Genomic DNA, 18,314 nt, shown 5'->3' on the forward strand with positions numbered 1-18,314 from the left:
CTTTGTTGTTTTATATTGATAGCGCTTTAGTGCGTGGTCACTTTCAGCTGCCTCTGGCATCTTCCCCTGCTGCCAGCCTCTCGGGATCTCCGGTGAGTGCGCACCCCGGCTTACTCTACTCTCCCCTCGGTTATACCGCACTGTACTCTACCCCAGGGCTGGGGAGGCAGGCGGCTCTGCTATCTGCTTGCAGCCACTTCACGATATACCTCCCTCAGTGCACTGCACCTGCTATGATCGGCCCGCTGTTTTGGCTTGACGCGGCCTGCTTTCTTCTGGCGTTCTGGTTGCCTGGCAGGGGGGAGGCTGGCCTGACTTGCTCTGCTCTGAGGCCCCCCTTAATGCCCCTGCTGTTACCGACATGCTATTCTACCTACCGATGGGCCCCGACATTCGGCCTTCCTCTTTATGATACCTCCCGCCTATGTGAGGGGTGATGTCTTGCTGGCAGTGCTGTGACTGGCGCAGCTATAGAGGACTAGCCTTGATAGGTGGCCGTTAAGCGATTTGGGCGTCCAAGGGTCATTACATATGTGCCCCCTTCCTCGCGGCTTGTCTTATTCCAGGCGGATGCCTCGAGCTACCTTAAATCTGGGACTTAGTAAATGAGTCTTAAAATAAAGACAGCTTTGTTCATTCTTTGGACGACTTGTTATTGGAAATTAAATTGGAGCTTGAACACTTGAACAGTGGAAAGAATTATTACAGCAATAAACAAAGAAAGGTTTGAATAAACCGTGAGCCTTAGTTGCGTTTGCTGGGCAGGTACTCTGTTCCCATACTTGCATTTCCACCGCTCTTTTTAGGTCTCGCCTGAGCCAATGCACTTGCGCAATGCTGCGGCGAGATTATAGTAAGGGGAAAAGAACAGTCTACCAAAACGGCGGATTAGACACAGTTCATGTGATCTATGCGCGTGCACAAACCAGCCACGTCACACACCACCATTTGTCTGGGCCTCGCATCAGACTTCGAAGGCTGCCGCTCCCGCCCCCCAATCAGACTTCAAAGCCTGCCGCTCCCCCGCCCTGCATCAGATTTCAAAGGAATGCGCTCCCGCTCCCCCGCCCCCCCCCCCCCGCCACAGCAATGCCGAGAGCTTGTCTCCACCTGCTCTCCCGTGTGCTTGTATCTTCCTTCCTTGGCCCTGGGTGTTTTCCGTCTTCTCCCATTCAGTGCCTTCTCGACCCCGTACTTGATTGCTGTCCAAGCCCCAGCCCTCGCTGCCTCTATCATTAGACACTTTTCCTGTGTTTTCCTGTTTGCCCTCGCTTTTTCCCGGCTCCATCATTCTGTTATTTGATAAACTGAACGTGCTTTGTAGCACTCAACCCTGCGTGTTCTTAGCTTCAGTCTCTGTGCTTCTGCACCACATCACTCAGGGGCACCACCACATCACTCGGGGACACCACCACATCACTCAGGGACACCACCACATCACTCAGGGACACCACCACATCACTCAGGGACACCACCACATCACTCAGGGGCACCACCACATCACTCCGGGAAACCACCACATCACTCAGGGGCACCACTCACGAGCACCACCACATGACTCAGGGACACCACCACATGACTCAGGGACACCACCACATGACTCAGGGACACCACCACATGACTCAGGGACACCACCGCATGACTCAGGGACACCACCGCATGACTCAGGGACACCACCGCATGACTCAGGGACACCACCGCATGACTCAGGGGCACCACCGCATGACTCAGGGGCACCACCGCATGACTCAGGGGCACCACCGCATGACTCAGGGGCACCACCGCATGACTCAGGGGCACCACCGCATGACTCAGGGGCACCACCGCATGACTCAGGGGCACCACCGCATGACTCAGGGGCACCACCTGTTGGACAGGCCACATGAAGGACCCGCTCCCCCTCTGCCCGACCAGGCCCGAGCCCGGTCCCTCAAGTGTTACACACCACCACCTCACGTTTTCCGTCCCCTCCGGGACCCCTGCCTCTGAACATCTCGACCCCTTGGGCCCGATCCACTACTGGGCCGCGCGCCCGACCTGGGCGCCATCTTGGACACTGCACCACGAGGCCGCGTGGCCTCCGACCGACCCTAACCCTGGGCCTGGCCAGGCCTCAGACATCCCGGCACCAACATCCACCCAGGAGGTGAGTGGACTACTTGGCAGGTCAATGGGAGAAAGAGGTGTCGATGGCTCTCCCCCGCCAGGTACCGCTCGCCCCCAGCCTCCCCGGGCGCTGGCTCCACCCCCCTGCTGGGTGTCTGGACTCCCTCATCCTGGACCCACCGACCTCCAAGTGCGAGGGTCCGGACATCAAAGGGCAACAGCCCTATAACTGAGGCAGCTCCAGAGCAGGGAGGCAGTTGTATCTTGGAGTCGAGAGACGCAGAGAAGAACTCATCCTTGACGGACTACTGGCGCTGCCGTAGCCCTGCCTTGCGAACTATCGTCCTGCCTGCTGGCGCTGCCGCAACCTTCTGAAACCTTCATCGTAGTCGGGACCTGCTGGCGTGGCCGCGGACCGTTTGTACCTCCATCTTCATCGGGACCTGCTGGCTCCGCCGCGGACCGTCGCCACCTTCAACCATCTCGGGACCTGCTGGCTCCGCCGCGGCCCGGTCATCTAGAACGCCGAGCTCGAGGATTGAGAGCTATCCATCCACCCATTTGGTAACAAGACTGTCCCGCTACCCCTTTTCCCCACCAGAGACCCGAACCGAGGGGACCCCTGAGTCCAGACCTCCTTGTACCATTTGACCGTACTCAAAGAATTGCTGATAAAGTATCGTTTAACCTTATCCTTGTGTGGTGTCCGTCTGTGGGGGGGAAGTTACTTGTCTGTACGATCGCTGGAGACGGCTCTCCCTGGAGACCTCTCCCCTTATACTCGGCCGACCCTCCCGGTCCGTCTAACACCACCGCATGAATCAGGGGCACCACCGCATGACTCGTGGACACCACCGCGTCATGACTCAGGGGCACCACCGCATGACTCAGGGGCACCACCGCATGACTCAGGGGCACCACCGCATGACTCAGGGGCACCACCGCATGACTCAGGGGCACCACCGCATGACTCAGGGGCACCACCGCATCACTCGTGGACACCACCGCGTCACTCGTGGACACCACCGCGTCACTCGTGGACACCACCGCATCACTCGTGGACACCACCGCATCACTCATGGACACCACCGCATGACTCGGGGACACCACCACATGACTCGGGGACACCACCACATGACTCGGGGACACCACCACATGACTCGGGGACACCACCACATGACTCGGGGACACCACCACATGACTCGGGGACACCACCACATCACTCAGGAACACCACCACATCACTCAGGAACACCACCACATCACTTAGGGGCACCACCACATCACTCAGGGGCACCACTCAGGGACACCACCACATCACTCGGGGACACCACCACGTCACTCGGGGACACCACCGCGTCACTCGGGGACACCACCGCGTCTCTCGGGGACACCACCGCGTCTCTCGGGGACACCACCGCGTCTCTCGGGGACACCACCGCGTCTCTCGGGGACACCACCGCATGACTCGGGGACACCACCGCATGACTCGGGGACACCACCGCATGACTCGGGGACACCACCGCATGACTCGGGGACACCACCACATGACTCGGGGACACCACCACATGACTCGGGGACACCACCACATGACTCGGGGACACCACCACATGACTCGGGGACACCACCACATCACTCAGGAATACCACCACATCACTCAGGAACACCACCACATCACTAAGGGGCACCACCACATCACTTAGGGGCACCACCACATCACTCAGGGGCACCACCACATCACTCAGGGGCACCACTCAGGGACACCACCACATCACTCGGGGACACCACCACATCACTCGGGGACACCACCACATCACTCGGGGACACCACCGCGTCACTCGGGGACACCACCGCGTCTCTCGGGGACACCACCGCGTCTCTCGGGGACACCACCGCGTCTCTCGGGGACACCACCGCGTCTCTCGGGGACACCACCGCGTCTCTCGGGGACACCACCGCGTCTCTCGGGGACACCACCGCATGACTCTGGGACACCACCGCATGACTCGGGGACACCACCACATGACTCGGGGACACCACCACATGACTCGGGGACACCACCACATGACTCGGGGACACCACCACATCACTCAGGAACACCACCACATCACTTAGGGGCACCACCACATCACTCAGGGGCACCACTCCGGGACACCACCACATCACTCGGGGACACCACCACGTCACTCGGGGACACCACCGCGTCACTCGGGGACACCACCGCGTCACTCGGGGACACCACCGCGTCACTCGGGGACACCACCGCGTCTCTCGGGGACACCACCGCGTCACTCGGGGACACCACCGCGTCACTCGGGGACACCACCGCATCACTCGGGGACACCACCGCATCACTCGGGGACACCACCGCATCACTCGGGGACACCACCGCATCACTCGGGGACACCACCGCGTGACTCGGGGACACCACCGCGTGACTCGGGGCCACCACCGCGTGACTCGGGGCCACCACCGCGTGACTCGGGGCCACCACCGCGTGACTCGGGGCCACCACCGCGTGACTCGGGGCCACCACCGCGTGACTCGGGGCCACCACCGCGTGACTCGGGGCCACCACTGCGTCACTCGGGGCCACCACCGCGTCACTCTGGGCCACCACCACGTCACTCGGGGACACCACCACATCACTCGGGGACACCACCACATCACTCTAATACTGTGGTTCCCAAACTGTGCGCCGCGGCTCCCCAGTGCGCCGTAATGAGGTGCCAGGGCGCCGTGCGCCTAGGGTGACCAACCTTCCGTAAATTCCACGGACGTCCCTACGCCTTTTATCTGTAATTGTGGCCATCACAGGGAGCAGCGCTGCTCCCCTGTGAGAGGCCTCACCCCCGCTGCTGGAGCCGCCTCGCACTCCTCCAGGAGCACAGGAGCAGCCCCTCCCGCCCATTGAAATTCTTGCCACTTACTGAATGACAATGGGGCAGTCAGGGGTGTTCAAGCATGTGACTGCCTCCTACTGCCTCAGTGTACAGAAGGGCATTCTGTTAGATAAAAAAAGTAAAACGCCCACGCTGCAATGTTAGAGAACACTTCATTTAAAGAATCCTGTGAAATAAGTTTAAAAGAACAGGTTAACGTTCTTTCACTGTCTCATCATTTTTGAACTGAGGTATTTTCAATATTATATTCAACAATGCCATGGTTGCTGCTTTTTTATTTTAAGGAACTAGCAACCATTGACAAAGCCAATAGTCCTGACTTGTTGTTGGTGCAATGATACTTGCTGTATTATATATCTGGATGCAATGACAGAAACAACATAACACCAGTTGGGCGCAACACTATGCAAATGCATATTTTTAGCCTAGGTGTTTTAAACTGCGCTCTTAATTATATCCAACACCCCCTTTGAAGAGACTCCCCATTTTTTTTACACTGCTTAAAGCCCTGGAAACAACACCATCTTACAGTATCCTCACATCCTGGCACTGTGCATCATGTGTGACTCGTGACTTCTACGTTTTCAGTCTGCCTATGTGCAGGGGCATAGTGAACTCTCCCCCACCGCACCCCACCCCTTGCTGTAGTTCGTTCTTGATGGGCCTCTTCTGCCTGCAACTCTGCAGACTAAGGCTCAGCTCATAATGTGGAAAGGTGGGTGAGTAAATAAGTGAAGGAATGTCTGAATGGCTGGATGGATTATTGAAAGGATGAATGCATGAATGAAAGGGGGAATGGATAGATTATGAAAGAAAGAAAGGATGGATGGATGGATGACTGAATGAGTGGAAGTATGGATGAGAGAAAAGGTATATAGATGGATGTATGGGTGGAAAGGTAGATGGATGGGTAAAAGTGTGGATGGGTGTGTGAAAGGATGGATGGATGAGTGAAAGGGCAGCTGATGGGTGAGTGAATTGGTGGATGGGTGTGTGAAAGGATGGATGGATGAATGAAAGGGTAGATGATGGGCAAGTGAATGGGTGGATGGATGAATTGATAAGTGAAATGGTGAATGGATGGATGAGTGAAAGGGTGAATGTAAGGATTGATGAGTTAGTGAAAGGGGATAGATGGACAAAAGGATGGTTAGATGAGTGAAGTGAAAGGGTGGATGGATGAGAGAACGGATGGCTTGGATGAGTGAACGGATGGTTGGATAAGTGAAAGAATGCGTCCCAGTTACTTTAAGGAAGATAACAGGATCGTACATACCACACACCCACCGGTAAAATAAAATGGTGGGGAGCCACGGCCAACTGCCGATTAGGTCAAGGGAGCCACAGGTCAAAAAAGTTTGGGAACCACTGCTCTAATACACCACCACATCACTCAGCCCAACCACATCATCACTCAGCACTACAACAGCACTGTCCTTGCTTGCTACCAATAAGCAATTCCATAGCCAATAAGACTCCTCCTCCGTCCCCCCCCCCCTCCCACACCCCCTCCCCTGCCTTATTAGGGGGTCGGGGCTCGGGTGCGGACCCGATGCTTTACAGGCTTCATGCTTATATCACCGGCCCGGTTTTCCCTAATCCCGCCTTCGGTAAATTCAGGTGCTCGAACACCGAGCCATATTTTTGAGCAACCCAAGAGGAGTATTACCAGTATGCTTGGTCGTACTCTGCTGCCAATATTCATTTGCTGTGGAAGTGAAAGTGAGAGCACTTGGGAAGGCTAAACAAGTCTCGTACTGCCCTCTTGTGGCAATTTGTAAGATCTTCATCAATCAAGAGGCTTCATCTTCCATGAAGTCATAGATATGATTAAAAATGCATAGCTATTTTGTACCTTTCACTCGTAGCTCTGATATTACTTGTTTGTGTAATTTAGTTAAAAAATATTAAATGCAAAAGTCTTTTTTATTCTTTTGCGAAGTAGAAAAACTTCACTCTTTAAATATTGCTTTTGATTACATTTCATTAAAACAAGAAAAATATTAGCGGAAATTTAGTGAGTATATTGTAAATAACGTTTTATTTGTAGTTGGTTTCTTGTTGAAATAAAACTAAAACGAAATTCAATTATTGCAACCTTTGGTTAGGCTCATAAAAGATTGACTCAGTTAAGGGTATTTAGGGGACGTTTTTATCTCTTTTCAAGGTGTTCCGGGGTCCTGCAGAAAAATCGGGCGATTCGATGTTTAGGTTTTGTTATGCCCTGCATAGTTATTCTATGTTCCTAACTTCACCCTTTCTTCTGCTGCTCAGCCAATGTGCATGTTTACTGTAGAATGTTGGGAATGCAGTGATGCATGGAATATTGGGTGTCTGTGTGAGTGAGGAATTACAGTTGGAGAGAGATTGGCTGAGCAGCAGGCAGGCTGCTCCTGGTGGGGTTTGCTACCACAAGGGGTTTCCTAGTTCCTGGAGCTAATGGCTTGACTACTGGCTAATCTACTAATACTTCACCTGTTACCTGGTCTACCTGTCTGATGTTTTTACTTACCATCTGGATGTACTTGAACCGTCTACAGATTAAAGGTACATGTTAAATCGACTTGGCTACCAGTGTCTACTTCTGTCACAGGACACAACAGGTTTTCAATGAAGATCCCCATGATGGAGAACTAAAATTGTAAGCAAGGAACTTGTTCTTGTGGATGCTTGATGCCAGAGGCGATACCAAAGGGGATGATGGACGGAGTGTTTGAGCAAATCAAACACTCACCCCCAATCAACTGATCTGAGTTTAATCCATCACCATTCTTTAGCTCACTCCACCACCCCAGTTCAGACATGGCATATGCTAATCAGTCTGACCCTGTGCCTCATGGGAACAGTCCAGCCTGAACTGCCAAGCTATGTCTTCCCTAGACCGGAAACAAGCATCCTGGGACCGGTTTCGGATTCATAATCCTCTTCAGCCAGGCTATCTTGAATCCAGTGCTAGATTGAGCAAGGGACCCACGTCTGGGCATACCCTGCCAACTTAGGGTGAACAAAGCGATACCAAAGGGGATGATGGACGGAGCGTTTGAGCAAATCAAACACTCACCCCCAGTCAACTGATCTGGGTTTAATCCATCACCATTCTTTAGCTCACACCACCACCCCAGTTCAGACATGGCCCTATGCAAATCAGTCAGAGGCTGGGCATTGCCTAGTTAGTGGTTCAAGTCAGTCTGCAATAAGTCTCTTTCCAACATGACTTCCAGCTGCCCAGGCTAGGGAACAAGGCACGTAGAAACATACTGAATTAAGCCTTTATGCAACATTCTCCTTAAACCAAACCTCAGCAATCAGAGACCTACCTTCTTTTTAGTTGCTTCATAAATTCTGCCATGTGACCTAGTGTACAATCCAGAAATGAAGGTCCAGGAGTGTGATGGCAGGGCTTGAACCAAATATTCTACTGATTGAACAGCAATGGTACCACTTGCATTGTGTGTCCTCAAAGCCCCCCACTCCCCCCCCCCCGCTATGCTTGCCCCTCCATGTTGCTGCTTTATTCTTAGCCGGGTGCTGAATAGACTCTCATAAAAGAGAGCGGTGCTGGAACTTTATAATAGCTATTTCTTAGATGTAGACTCCTTTTTGAGCTGGGAGGTCAGGTAGGAAAGCGTGTTAGAAGTAGCGCTAGTGGTCTTGTGTGTCTGTCTTTGTTCAGGCCCTCTGGGAAAATGACTCTGCTATTTCGGGAGTGCTTCACTTGAGTGAACCTACTGGCGGTGTAGATGACGTCTTGCTGTTCCTAGGTGAAAAAGAGAATGTAAATGAAAATCTGAACTGCATTAATCTAAATGTAATAATGTTTTAAGTAATGTGTAACAACCGGTATATTTTTCTTTCAAAATCTAAGGTGTTTTTCTTCTTATGATGATATGAACCTGCAAAGGAGGACTTCATTGCCTCTCGTTCGGTCCAAATCCTTCCAGTTACCAAGTAAAGAAGGTATGTTTTGTTTTCTAGTGAGCCCAGGGGGATTTAGTATTCCACTCAATGTCTCTCTCTGTTTCCATAAACCTAAGCTGTGTATGTTACATTAACAATGAAAAACGCAAAGTTGGTCAAAAGCTAGAAAAGCAGTGTTAATTTTCACTTTGTAATTCTGGGGTCTCTGAAATGGAGTTTCTCTTGGCATGCTGTGCCATCTTTGGTGCTTTGAAGAATGTGCACTTAAGTTATAAAGTGTTTTGGTGTTCTTTGTACCGCACAAGATATTAACTGAGGAATGCCTTGTTCATTTTCAAACTAAACAAAGTAAAGCCAGGACATCACATACCACTTTAAAAATTAAAGAAAGCATGTAAAAACTTTTAAACAATTAAATTAAACGTTATTCTCTCCTATTTAACGATACTCCCTAATATCTTTTAAGGGAATTTTTTTCCCACCAGCTTTTGACACTGAAAGAATTAATCTATTGAGAGTCAAAGTGCACTCTTGACCAAGGCTTACGTATTACTTGATGTTCTCAATCATACTCAATCGGATGTTTTTGCTGTAGCTACCTGATGCAAAATGTCCTCTCAAGCTGCTGCTTCCAAAAGTCCACTCAGTTTTGTACAAGTTTTGAATGCTGAATTGTGTGTTCCTTTCATGACTTTACATAGGCCATTGTTACTCACCATAATCAAACCTACCATGCTGCCTTATTGACCATTCACCAGCTAACCTGACCCCCTGCATATATTAAGCAGAGTTAATGTGCAGTTGGTTTTGCATGTCATCAAGAGATGCACACAGTATCTTCTGAGCCCAGTCTTTCGAGATGTCTGAACGTGTAAAATAATTCTTTGTTTTTTGTGGAGTATCATAGTAGGGTAATGAGAAAAGGTTGTGCCAAATTTCTCTGAACGTGCTACAGCAATGTTCATGATTTTAATGTTGAGAGATAATTGTAAGCTAAGCGGCTGGCTGCTCTCTCTTTTTCCTTTATCTGTAGCTTGTGCCGCTACCCAAAAACAAGGGTTAATGCCCGCAGAGCAGACAGTCAGGAAGGAGAGCAGTAACCCGGAGGAAGCCAGGGTGCAGGCAGAAGCATCTGCGGAAGGCAGCATGAATGCAGACATCTTACAGGACAGATCACAGGGCAGCCAGCATAGAGCAGACTTGTTTTCTTTAAATTGAGCAGATGCTGCATACTGTGAGTGGCTTCCAAAAATTCTGATTTTGTTTGTCGGGACACCCAAAATCTATAGCATTTCCAAGAATGCGGAGGTTCTCTTGGAGAATATTTTGATAGAAAATAAATTCCCGGGATCAATACCACTACAAGCCAACATTTTTTCTTTTACTGATAAAATCCATGATATGGTATAGAGGAGATATAAAACATTAAACCTTCATGTTTACTGTGAAGCCATTCATCCTCACCTTTTTATTTAAATGTTTGTTAAATATTGTTAAAAATTACTGTTATATTGCATCATAGAATCTCGAACTGTATAATCAATACCCTGTACCCGTTTATAAATTACTTTTTACTCAGATGAATGCCAGATTGTTGAGTCTCCTTGAACGTCATTATTTTAGAAAGAGAAACTACTGACCTGGACTTAAGTTTCAGTCTTGGTTGATTTGTTTAATGACTTCCATCTTTGAGAACTGAGTCGCCAGACATTTTAATATTGTGATAAAACTAAGAAGCATGGTTCAAGGGCATTTTGTTCTGCAGGGTAAAACATGCATGTTTGCTTTGAACACTCTGCTTTTTGCATCTGTGTAGTCTGCTCCTTCCCTGCAGAATTTTTAAACTGCAAGAGAACCGTCATTCATTGTGTTAATAAATGATCTGGAGCATATTATCTGCTTTATGAAGCGCCCCAGATGTCCTCGCCAGCAAAATGTGCTTCTGTCCAGTGGTTTAGGTACTGTAGTGGAAGAAAAAGGCTGACGTATGTAAGATGCTTGGCAACCCATTGTCCAAGTTCAATGGTGGTACTGCTTTGTGCACATGCCTCTCTGGTAGTTACTGTGTGATGATACAGAAGTGATGTTCATGAGACGATGCTACACCGTTATGGGATTTTCCATAATAATCATAGCTCCAAATATCTCTGCCTTTGTACAAAACTTAAAACACTCTTGTAACAGAGAAAGAACTTGCCAATTATAAAAAATACTGTGCCCATCTGAAGGCAACATTTTTAGTTTCACTTTTATAATGTTTTTCTTTCTAAGGAAAATAAATGTGGCACAAACATGTTGTTTAGTACAAGTGTACAAATAAGCACATTGTCCAACAATTATTCTACAGTAATCTACTTTGGTTGTATTACTATAGCCTTAAACACCCTAAAAACCTCATACTTTAATAATCGGATTATCTTAACATGACCAAAACCTCAAAGACTAGCAGGCAAATTTACCATCAGTCTAAAGTCCAAGTCTTATGTAGGCTGTTGTAATGTACAATGTGAGAAATGTAAAGAAACCACAGAGCACCCTTTCTGACTTTTTCTTCCCCATTCAGTGGCATTTCATAAACATGAAGGTATGATGGTTCTTTGTATATATTGGCCATAGGCAGAGTAATTCAGTGAAAATTCATGAAAAATGATCATGGTGGAAAAGTGGCTGTACGTCAAGTGCCTTTTTAATGTTGCATTACATAGGTACCTTATTTGGGTAGATTTTCTTTCTCTGTTCCGGGATGACACACACAAGCCGAGATATTCATTGTTTACAAGGTTATTAAGGATATCAACGATGGAGAGCTAGAGTTACAGGTAAGTAACTTTTTTTCCTGTTCAACTCGGATCAGTTCAGGTTGTTGAGGCCACTCTAACAACATGCCCAGTTTATCCAACTTGACAATAGCACTTTATCTAGAGATGCAATTGTTTTGGATGTGCATTTATGTAGTTCGAGGTTACTGCATGTATGCTGTGTAGTTTTTTTCTTCTTCCCTTGTCTTTTCTTATTTAAGTCCTGTCTCCCTCATCATTCCAGCTGACTAGTTGGATCTACTTTATTACGACCACCAGGTACTGAGTTGCATGATCTGCTCTTTTCCCACCATCAGTCCATACTCATGGGATCATCTCACTGTTTCAGGATTTAGTTGGGTCTTGATTGGTGCCCTTTACCATCGTTCAGTTCTGTCCTGATGTTAACTTTATTTTTTCTTATTTGTACCTGACTTGTTACCTGCTCCACATTGGTCCTCCAGAATTATTTAGTTTGTTAGTACGGATAGTATGAACAGTGATCATCAAGAGTATGTGCACTTTGAAATTTTGTGAAAGTAACTGAGCCAGTTATTCCTCTGAAGGAGATTTGGGGGCACGGGGTCAAGTACTGCACATCATTTGAGCTTCAGCAACACATAGCCATGATCAGAGGCATATGCTTTCTTTTTTCTGATATCAGATTGTAGAGTTTTGGAGCAATTTGTTCTTTAAAGTACTTTAGGAGAGCCTCCCAGCTTTTGCCTTTGACAGCGCAGCTCAAACTCTAGCACACACTTTCTACCTCTGTGGAGCTGCATTTTCCTATTTTTGGTGCCTTATACAAACCTTCTTAACCATTTGGTATGGCGAGCCTGCTAGTGCTGCCATTGGTCACCCACCACACATAAAAGTAATTGTGCATGTGAAGACGAGCAGATGAAGATCTGGGTATGATTAACTGCCAGGAAACGTTTAATGTACACTTAATGTAAAACATTGTGTCTTATTAGCTCACTGATGTCTGAGAGTGGTGAAATAAAGACAAGTATAGAGTCAACACTTATTTATTATACTAATAATTCTCAATGTGAGTGTGGAACAATCTGGATACTTTGATGTGTCTAACAGACTTCCACACCAAAATGTGTGCATTTGAACCCTGATGTTCAAGATAAAGAAGCCTATAGGCTGCTGCTGCACCCACCACCTGTTAGTTCAAAATGTGGTTCCTTCTATACATTCCTGCTTTCCCTAAACCTCAACTTCATGATTACACCCTCCTTCCATCAGAGGTAGAAACTGTTTCTCTCAAATGGTGGAAGATACACACTAGGTCTTTATTGAAGCGATTAATCTTTCAACTGTGTCTCACCGGTGAGTCCCTTGCTCATTGCACCATCAGGATTCAAGCAAGCCGGGCCGAAGACGGCTGAAATGCCAGAAACCGGTCCCCAGAAGCTTGTTTCCTTCCCAGTATAAGAATTGGCTTGGTAGTTTGGTCTGCCCTGTTCCCATGATGCACTGGGCCAGTGTCAGACTAATTTGCATATAGCCAAGTTCTGAGCTGGGATGGTGCAGTGAGCTAAAAAACGGTGATGGATCAAGCCCTGATCTTTGGACTGGGTAAGAGTGGTCTGCTTAATTCAGACACTCTGTTCATCACCACCCCCTTTTCTGAATCATTTTTGTCCACCATAAGCGTGGAAGGGTATACTCAGATGTGAGTCCCTTGCTCATTGCACCATCAGGATTCAAGCAAGCCGGGCCGAAGACGGCTGAAATGCCAGAAACCGGTCCCCGGAAGCTTGTTTCCTTCCCAGTATTAGAATTGGCTTGGTAGTTTGGTCTGCCCTGTTCCCATGATGCACTGGGCCAGTGTCAGACTAATTTGCATATAGCCAAGTTCTGAGCTGGGATGGTGCAGTGAGCTAAAAAACGGTGATGGATCAAGCCCTGATCTTTGGACTGGGTAAGAGTGGTCTGCTTAATTCAGACACTCTGTTCATCACCACCCCCTTTTCTGAATCACCGGATCACCTAGGCATGTTTGGACCACCTGAGCATATCACCAGAAAAAAACACAGAAATTATTAGGTTTGCAGTGAGTAGCTGTAGATCACATGCTGTGCACACTCCTGCCGTCTATCGTTGGGCTCTTATTAGACAAACGCATTTCGTTTTGAAGGGTACTTGTAAAACATCCTTTGGAGCCCACAATGCACCAGGACACAGACTCTAGTGCAGTGTTTTCTGCTATCGGACTTGGATGTGCTTCGAGTACTCCATCATTGTTGCAATTTAAAATTGAAAATTTTGGCAGCCGATAGCCAGAGAACATTATAGCTTCAGAGATACCATAAGCGACACTGACCACACCAGCATCCCTCACGTCAAGGACCCAGAAACAGGTTATATGAATTGTTTGGGGGATAGATATGGAGAATACCCCATTTAGGTTTTAGCACTTTTGCACTAGCAAGTTATCGTTGTCAGAACAGCACAGGGTCTGTAACCTTTTTTTTAGGTCTCGGCTAGAAGCGTGCGAAGCACGTTCTCGGCAGAGAACTGAAGTCGTCGGCTCAGCCAACAAGGACTGGAGACAACAGATGGCCACACGCAGATTCAGAAGCATGGCAGAGTCGGATTTCGACGTGCGCCTTGGGATTGGGTCGCGCGCGTCGGAATCCGACTCTGCCATGCGCCTTGGGATTGGGTCGGGCGCGTGAGCTTATACCGTAGACAGCTCACGTTGCGCGGCTCGTATATTTCGGTTTCGTTCTGAGTCACCCTGTTGACGAGCACAGAGTCGGAGCCCAGGTAAAGTCTGCGCTATATAATGTTTTAGATTGTAGGTGCTCAGCCGCGCCTTTAAATGGGAGGAAAAGAAACTGAATTTGCGCGGCTTTGCTACAGAGTCTGCGAGTGGCGTGTTCTTTGTTTTCTTCTATTTGTGTGTATGTGATTAGAGGTAGTGCGCTTGGTGCAGGACAGATTGTCTCTTAGGGAGATCTCACCACAAAGCTCTGCCCCCCCTCCCCCTTCACACAGTGACATTTTATACACAGTTTGGCAGGTCTAAGATCTGTATGAATTGTGCCATTAGTAGGAGACGAGGCAAACAGTGCGCTTGTGTTTCCTAGAACTCGCAGGTATTCAGAGGGTAGAAGGCTTCTGACTTTCTAAAAGCACTTTGCATTTCAGGAGGTCTAGCCCACACAAGAACAGTCATCCCCCTTGAAAATCACCCTTCATGTGCTGAATCGCGACTCTCCAGTTGAGGCGTGTGTGCTCTCTAGGGCCCAAGCATGATTAATTGTTGGAAAACTGCCCTGACCCCTACCTAAGCTAGTGACCTCTCTGTGAGAAAGAGCCATGCCTTGTGGACTACCAGATCCTGTACACCTGTGCTTGCATACATTCAGTTCATAGAGGGCACTTCACACACACACTGCACCCTCACACACACTGTACACACTGCACCCTCACACACACTCCACCCTCACACACTGCACCCTCACACACACTGTACACACTGCACCCTCACACACACTGCACCCTCACACACACACTGCACCCTCACACACACACTGCACCCTCAGACACACACTGCAACCTCAGACACACACTGCAACCTCACACACACTGCACCCTCACACACACTGCACCCTCACACACACAGCACCCTCGCACACACTGCCCTCTCACACACACTGCCCCCTCACACACACTGCCCCCTCACACACACTGCCCCCTCACACACACTGCCCCCTCACACACACTGCCCCCTCACACACACTGCCCCCTCACACACACTGCCCCCTCACACACACTGCCCCCTAACACACACTGCCCCCTAACACACACTGCCCCCTCACACACACTGCCCCCTCACACACACTGCCCCCTCACACACACTGCCCCCTCACACACACTGCCCCCTCACACACACTGCCCCCTCACACACACTGAACCCTCACACACAATGCACCCTCACACACTGCACACATGCACCCTCGCACACTGCACCCTCACACACTGCACACTCACACACACTGCACACACTGTACCCTCACACACCTGCACCCCCACAAACACTGCACCCTCACAAACACTGTACTCTCACACACACTGTACTCTCACACACACTGTACTCTCACGCTCACTGCGCCCTCACACACTGCACCCTCACACACTGCACCCTCACACACTGCACCCTCACACACTGCACCCTCACACACTGCACCCTCACACACTGCACCCACACACACTGCACCCACACACACTGCACCCACACACACTGCACCCACACACACTGCACCCACACACACTGCACCCACACACACACACACTGCACTCCCACACACACACACACTGCACTCCCACACACACTGCACTCCCACACACACTGCACTCACACACACTGCACTCACACACACTGCACTCACACACTGCACACACCGCACTCACAAACAATGCTTATATACCAATTGCAAAAAAAAAAAAAAAAAAAATGCAAAGCATTGTCATTTACAATGCCAGTAACTCAAACGTTAATGCTGCGAGACCTATTGCATTGTAAATGCTTGTTTTACTGAGGGGACCACAATAAGGCCTGCTAGGAATGTGCTAAAAAAGATAGTACGGCACTGATGAACCCAAATAAATGTAGGCACACTGTTCAGAAATGCATCTCTAAGACTTTACAGACTACCCCTCTGGAGTGATAACCGAGGACGTTGAGGGCTCAAGTATGACAACAGTTGGGGAGAACCATCTGATATACAATAGAAACAGAGGGAGCAGAGTATCCAGAGACTCCAGAACACTCCAGTTCCAGGGAAGTTAAATCTTGAGGCTACCAGTTTAAACCCACCCACAAGTTATTCAGCTCCTCCACAAACTGAGTTTCGAAATAAGTGCCAAAAAGTCACATCCGTGCCCACAGCAATGCCAGTCTTTTCTGTAATGTAATGTATAGGGAACTTCTAAAGCGCAACTGTTACTCCTTAGAGTGTCCTGGTGCTCTGCACTAACAATGTAGGAACCGAGAGACAAAGACACAGAATTAGTTGTTCAAGAAGAGACTTGTTTTCAGCTTCTTCTGAAATAGAGCGGTGGGAGTGAGGCATCTCAGATCCAGCGGCAGGTTATTCCATAAGGTAGGACCCAGAAAAGAAATGGACCTGCCTCCCATTCTAGATTTACAGATCCAAGGGTTTTTGGCTAAAAGATTTGCTGAACGCAGATTTCTAGAAGGGATGAAGAATGGGATTCTCTCTTTCTGGGAGCAGCACTCAATGAAAACTAATCTCAGCAGTGACACAGTGATGACATTTCAAAGACTGCTTTACCTTTACCAGATTCCTTGCTCCTTGAGAGTGAGAATGATGATGAAACTGTAAAAAATAATGACATGCATTGCATTAGTACCCCATGCAAGGCTAAACTTGTGTCCTTGGTAGGAAAATCTAGCTGTACAATAGCCACAAGCAATTGCAATTTCGAAGATGTAGTGTTTTCCCAGTAAGAATCAGGAGGTGTCTTGGAACAAGAAAAATGTATTACTGGGGGATTATTGCTAGATCTAGTGGCAATAAATGTGAATGCCTCCCCCGCCACAGCCACATCTCTGCCCATCTGAAGAACCTGCACTGGCTCCCCGTCAGCAAGAGAATCACATTCCGACTCCTCACCCACGCACACAAGGCTCTCCACGACGCGGGCCCCAGGTACCTCAACAACCGCCTCGCATTCTTCTCGCCTACCCGCCAGCTCCGCTCCGCCAGCCTCGTCCTCGCCACCGTCCCACGGATTCGCAAAACCAATGCCGGAGGAAGATCCTTCTCCTACCTGGCAGCCAAGACATTGAACTCCCTCCCCACCCACCTCCGGCTGACACAGGACCATCTCCCCTTCAGGAAGCAACTCAAGACCTGGTTGTTCGAGCAGTAGCGACCCCCCTCAGCGCCTTGATACCGATCGGGTGAGTAGCGCGCTATACAAATTCCTTGATTGATTGATTGATCTGTTGCAGAGCACGCTCACTGAATGTGACATTTCAAGGACAGTTGTCTCCTCAGGAAACCAGATACGCATCAATGTGTTTGAAGAAATGTCAGTCCAACAAAACCTTCAAACTTTTTATTTTTTAACATAGATATCTTACATTTTCACAGGCAACGGGACCACAGTGTATGACCTATATAGCGAGGGAGGAGGCCCTCTCACCGAGCTGTCAAACTTGGCTCCTGAAATTTGCCATAGGGCAGATTTGTGGGCAGAGCACCTACTAGGATTAGACCGTAACTTGCAGATCTTCTGAGCAGAATGAAGCAATAAACCCATAAGTGGGAGAACACCTTCGTCATGCAGTACAAGTACTTCCAACATTGCGGGACCTTAGCAGTAGGCTTGTTTGCCTTACTCCAGAACGCAAAATGCTGAAGCCTCATCTTGCGGTATTCACTCCTACAGTCTCTGCAGAATGCCCTATGGATCAGATGGTCAGAGTTATTTGCTCAAACTTTTTCCCTGCTCCCACTCATTCCTTATGTTATGCACAAAATGCCCAACTGTGGATGACAGGAGTGTGCACCGCATGTACATCTACAGCACCGCAAGCTGCA

At 48.9% G+C, this 18,314-nt stretch overlaps 1 protein-coding gene across 4 annotated transcripts in view; it reads left to right on the forward strand.

Annotated features, from left to right (window-relative positions):
• The window catches only part of SUCO (SUN domain containing ossification factor), a 696,748-nt gene that overhangs the window by 660,220 nt on the left and 18,214 nt on the right, over window positions 1-18,314 (forward strand). For all 4 annotated transcript variants that reach the window (XM_086956303.1, XM_086956322.1, XM_086956311.1 and 1 more), the window contains one exon: window positions 8,874-8,965. In XM_086956303.1, coding sequence (XP_086812429.1) covers window positions 8,874-8,965 — 92 coding nt within the window. The remainder of the gene's footprint in view (window positions 1-8,873; window positions 8,966-18,314) is intronic.

Source organism: Lissotriton vulgaris, chromosome 1_1, assembly GCF_964263255.1.
Source record: "Lissotriton vulgaris chromosome 1_1, aLisVul1.2, whole genome shotgun sequence".
Classification (NCBI taxonomy): Eukaryota; Metazoa; Chordata; class Amphibia; order Caudata; family Salamandridae; genus Lissotriton; species Lissotriton vulgaris.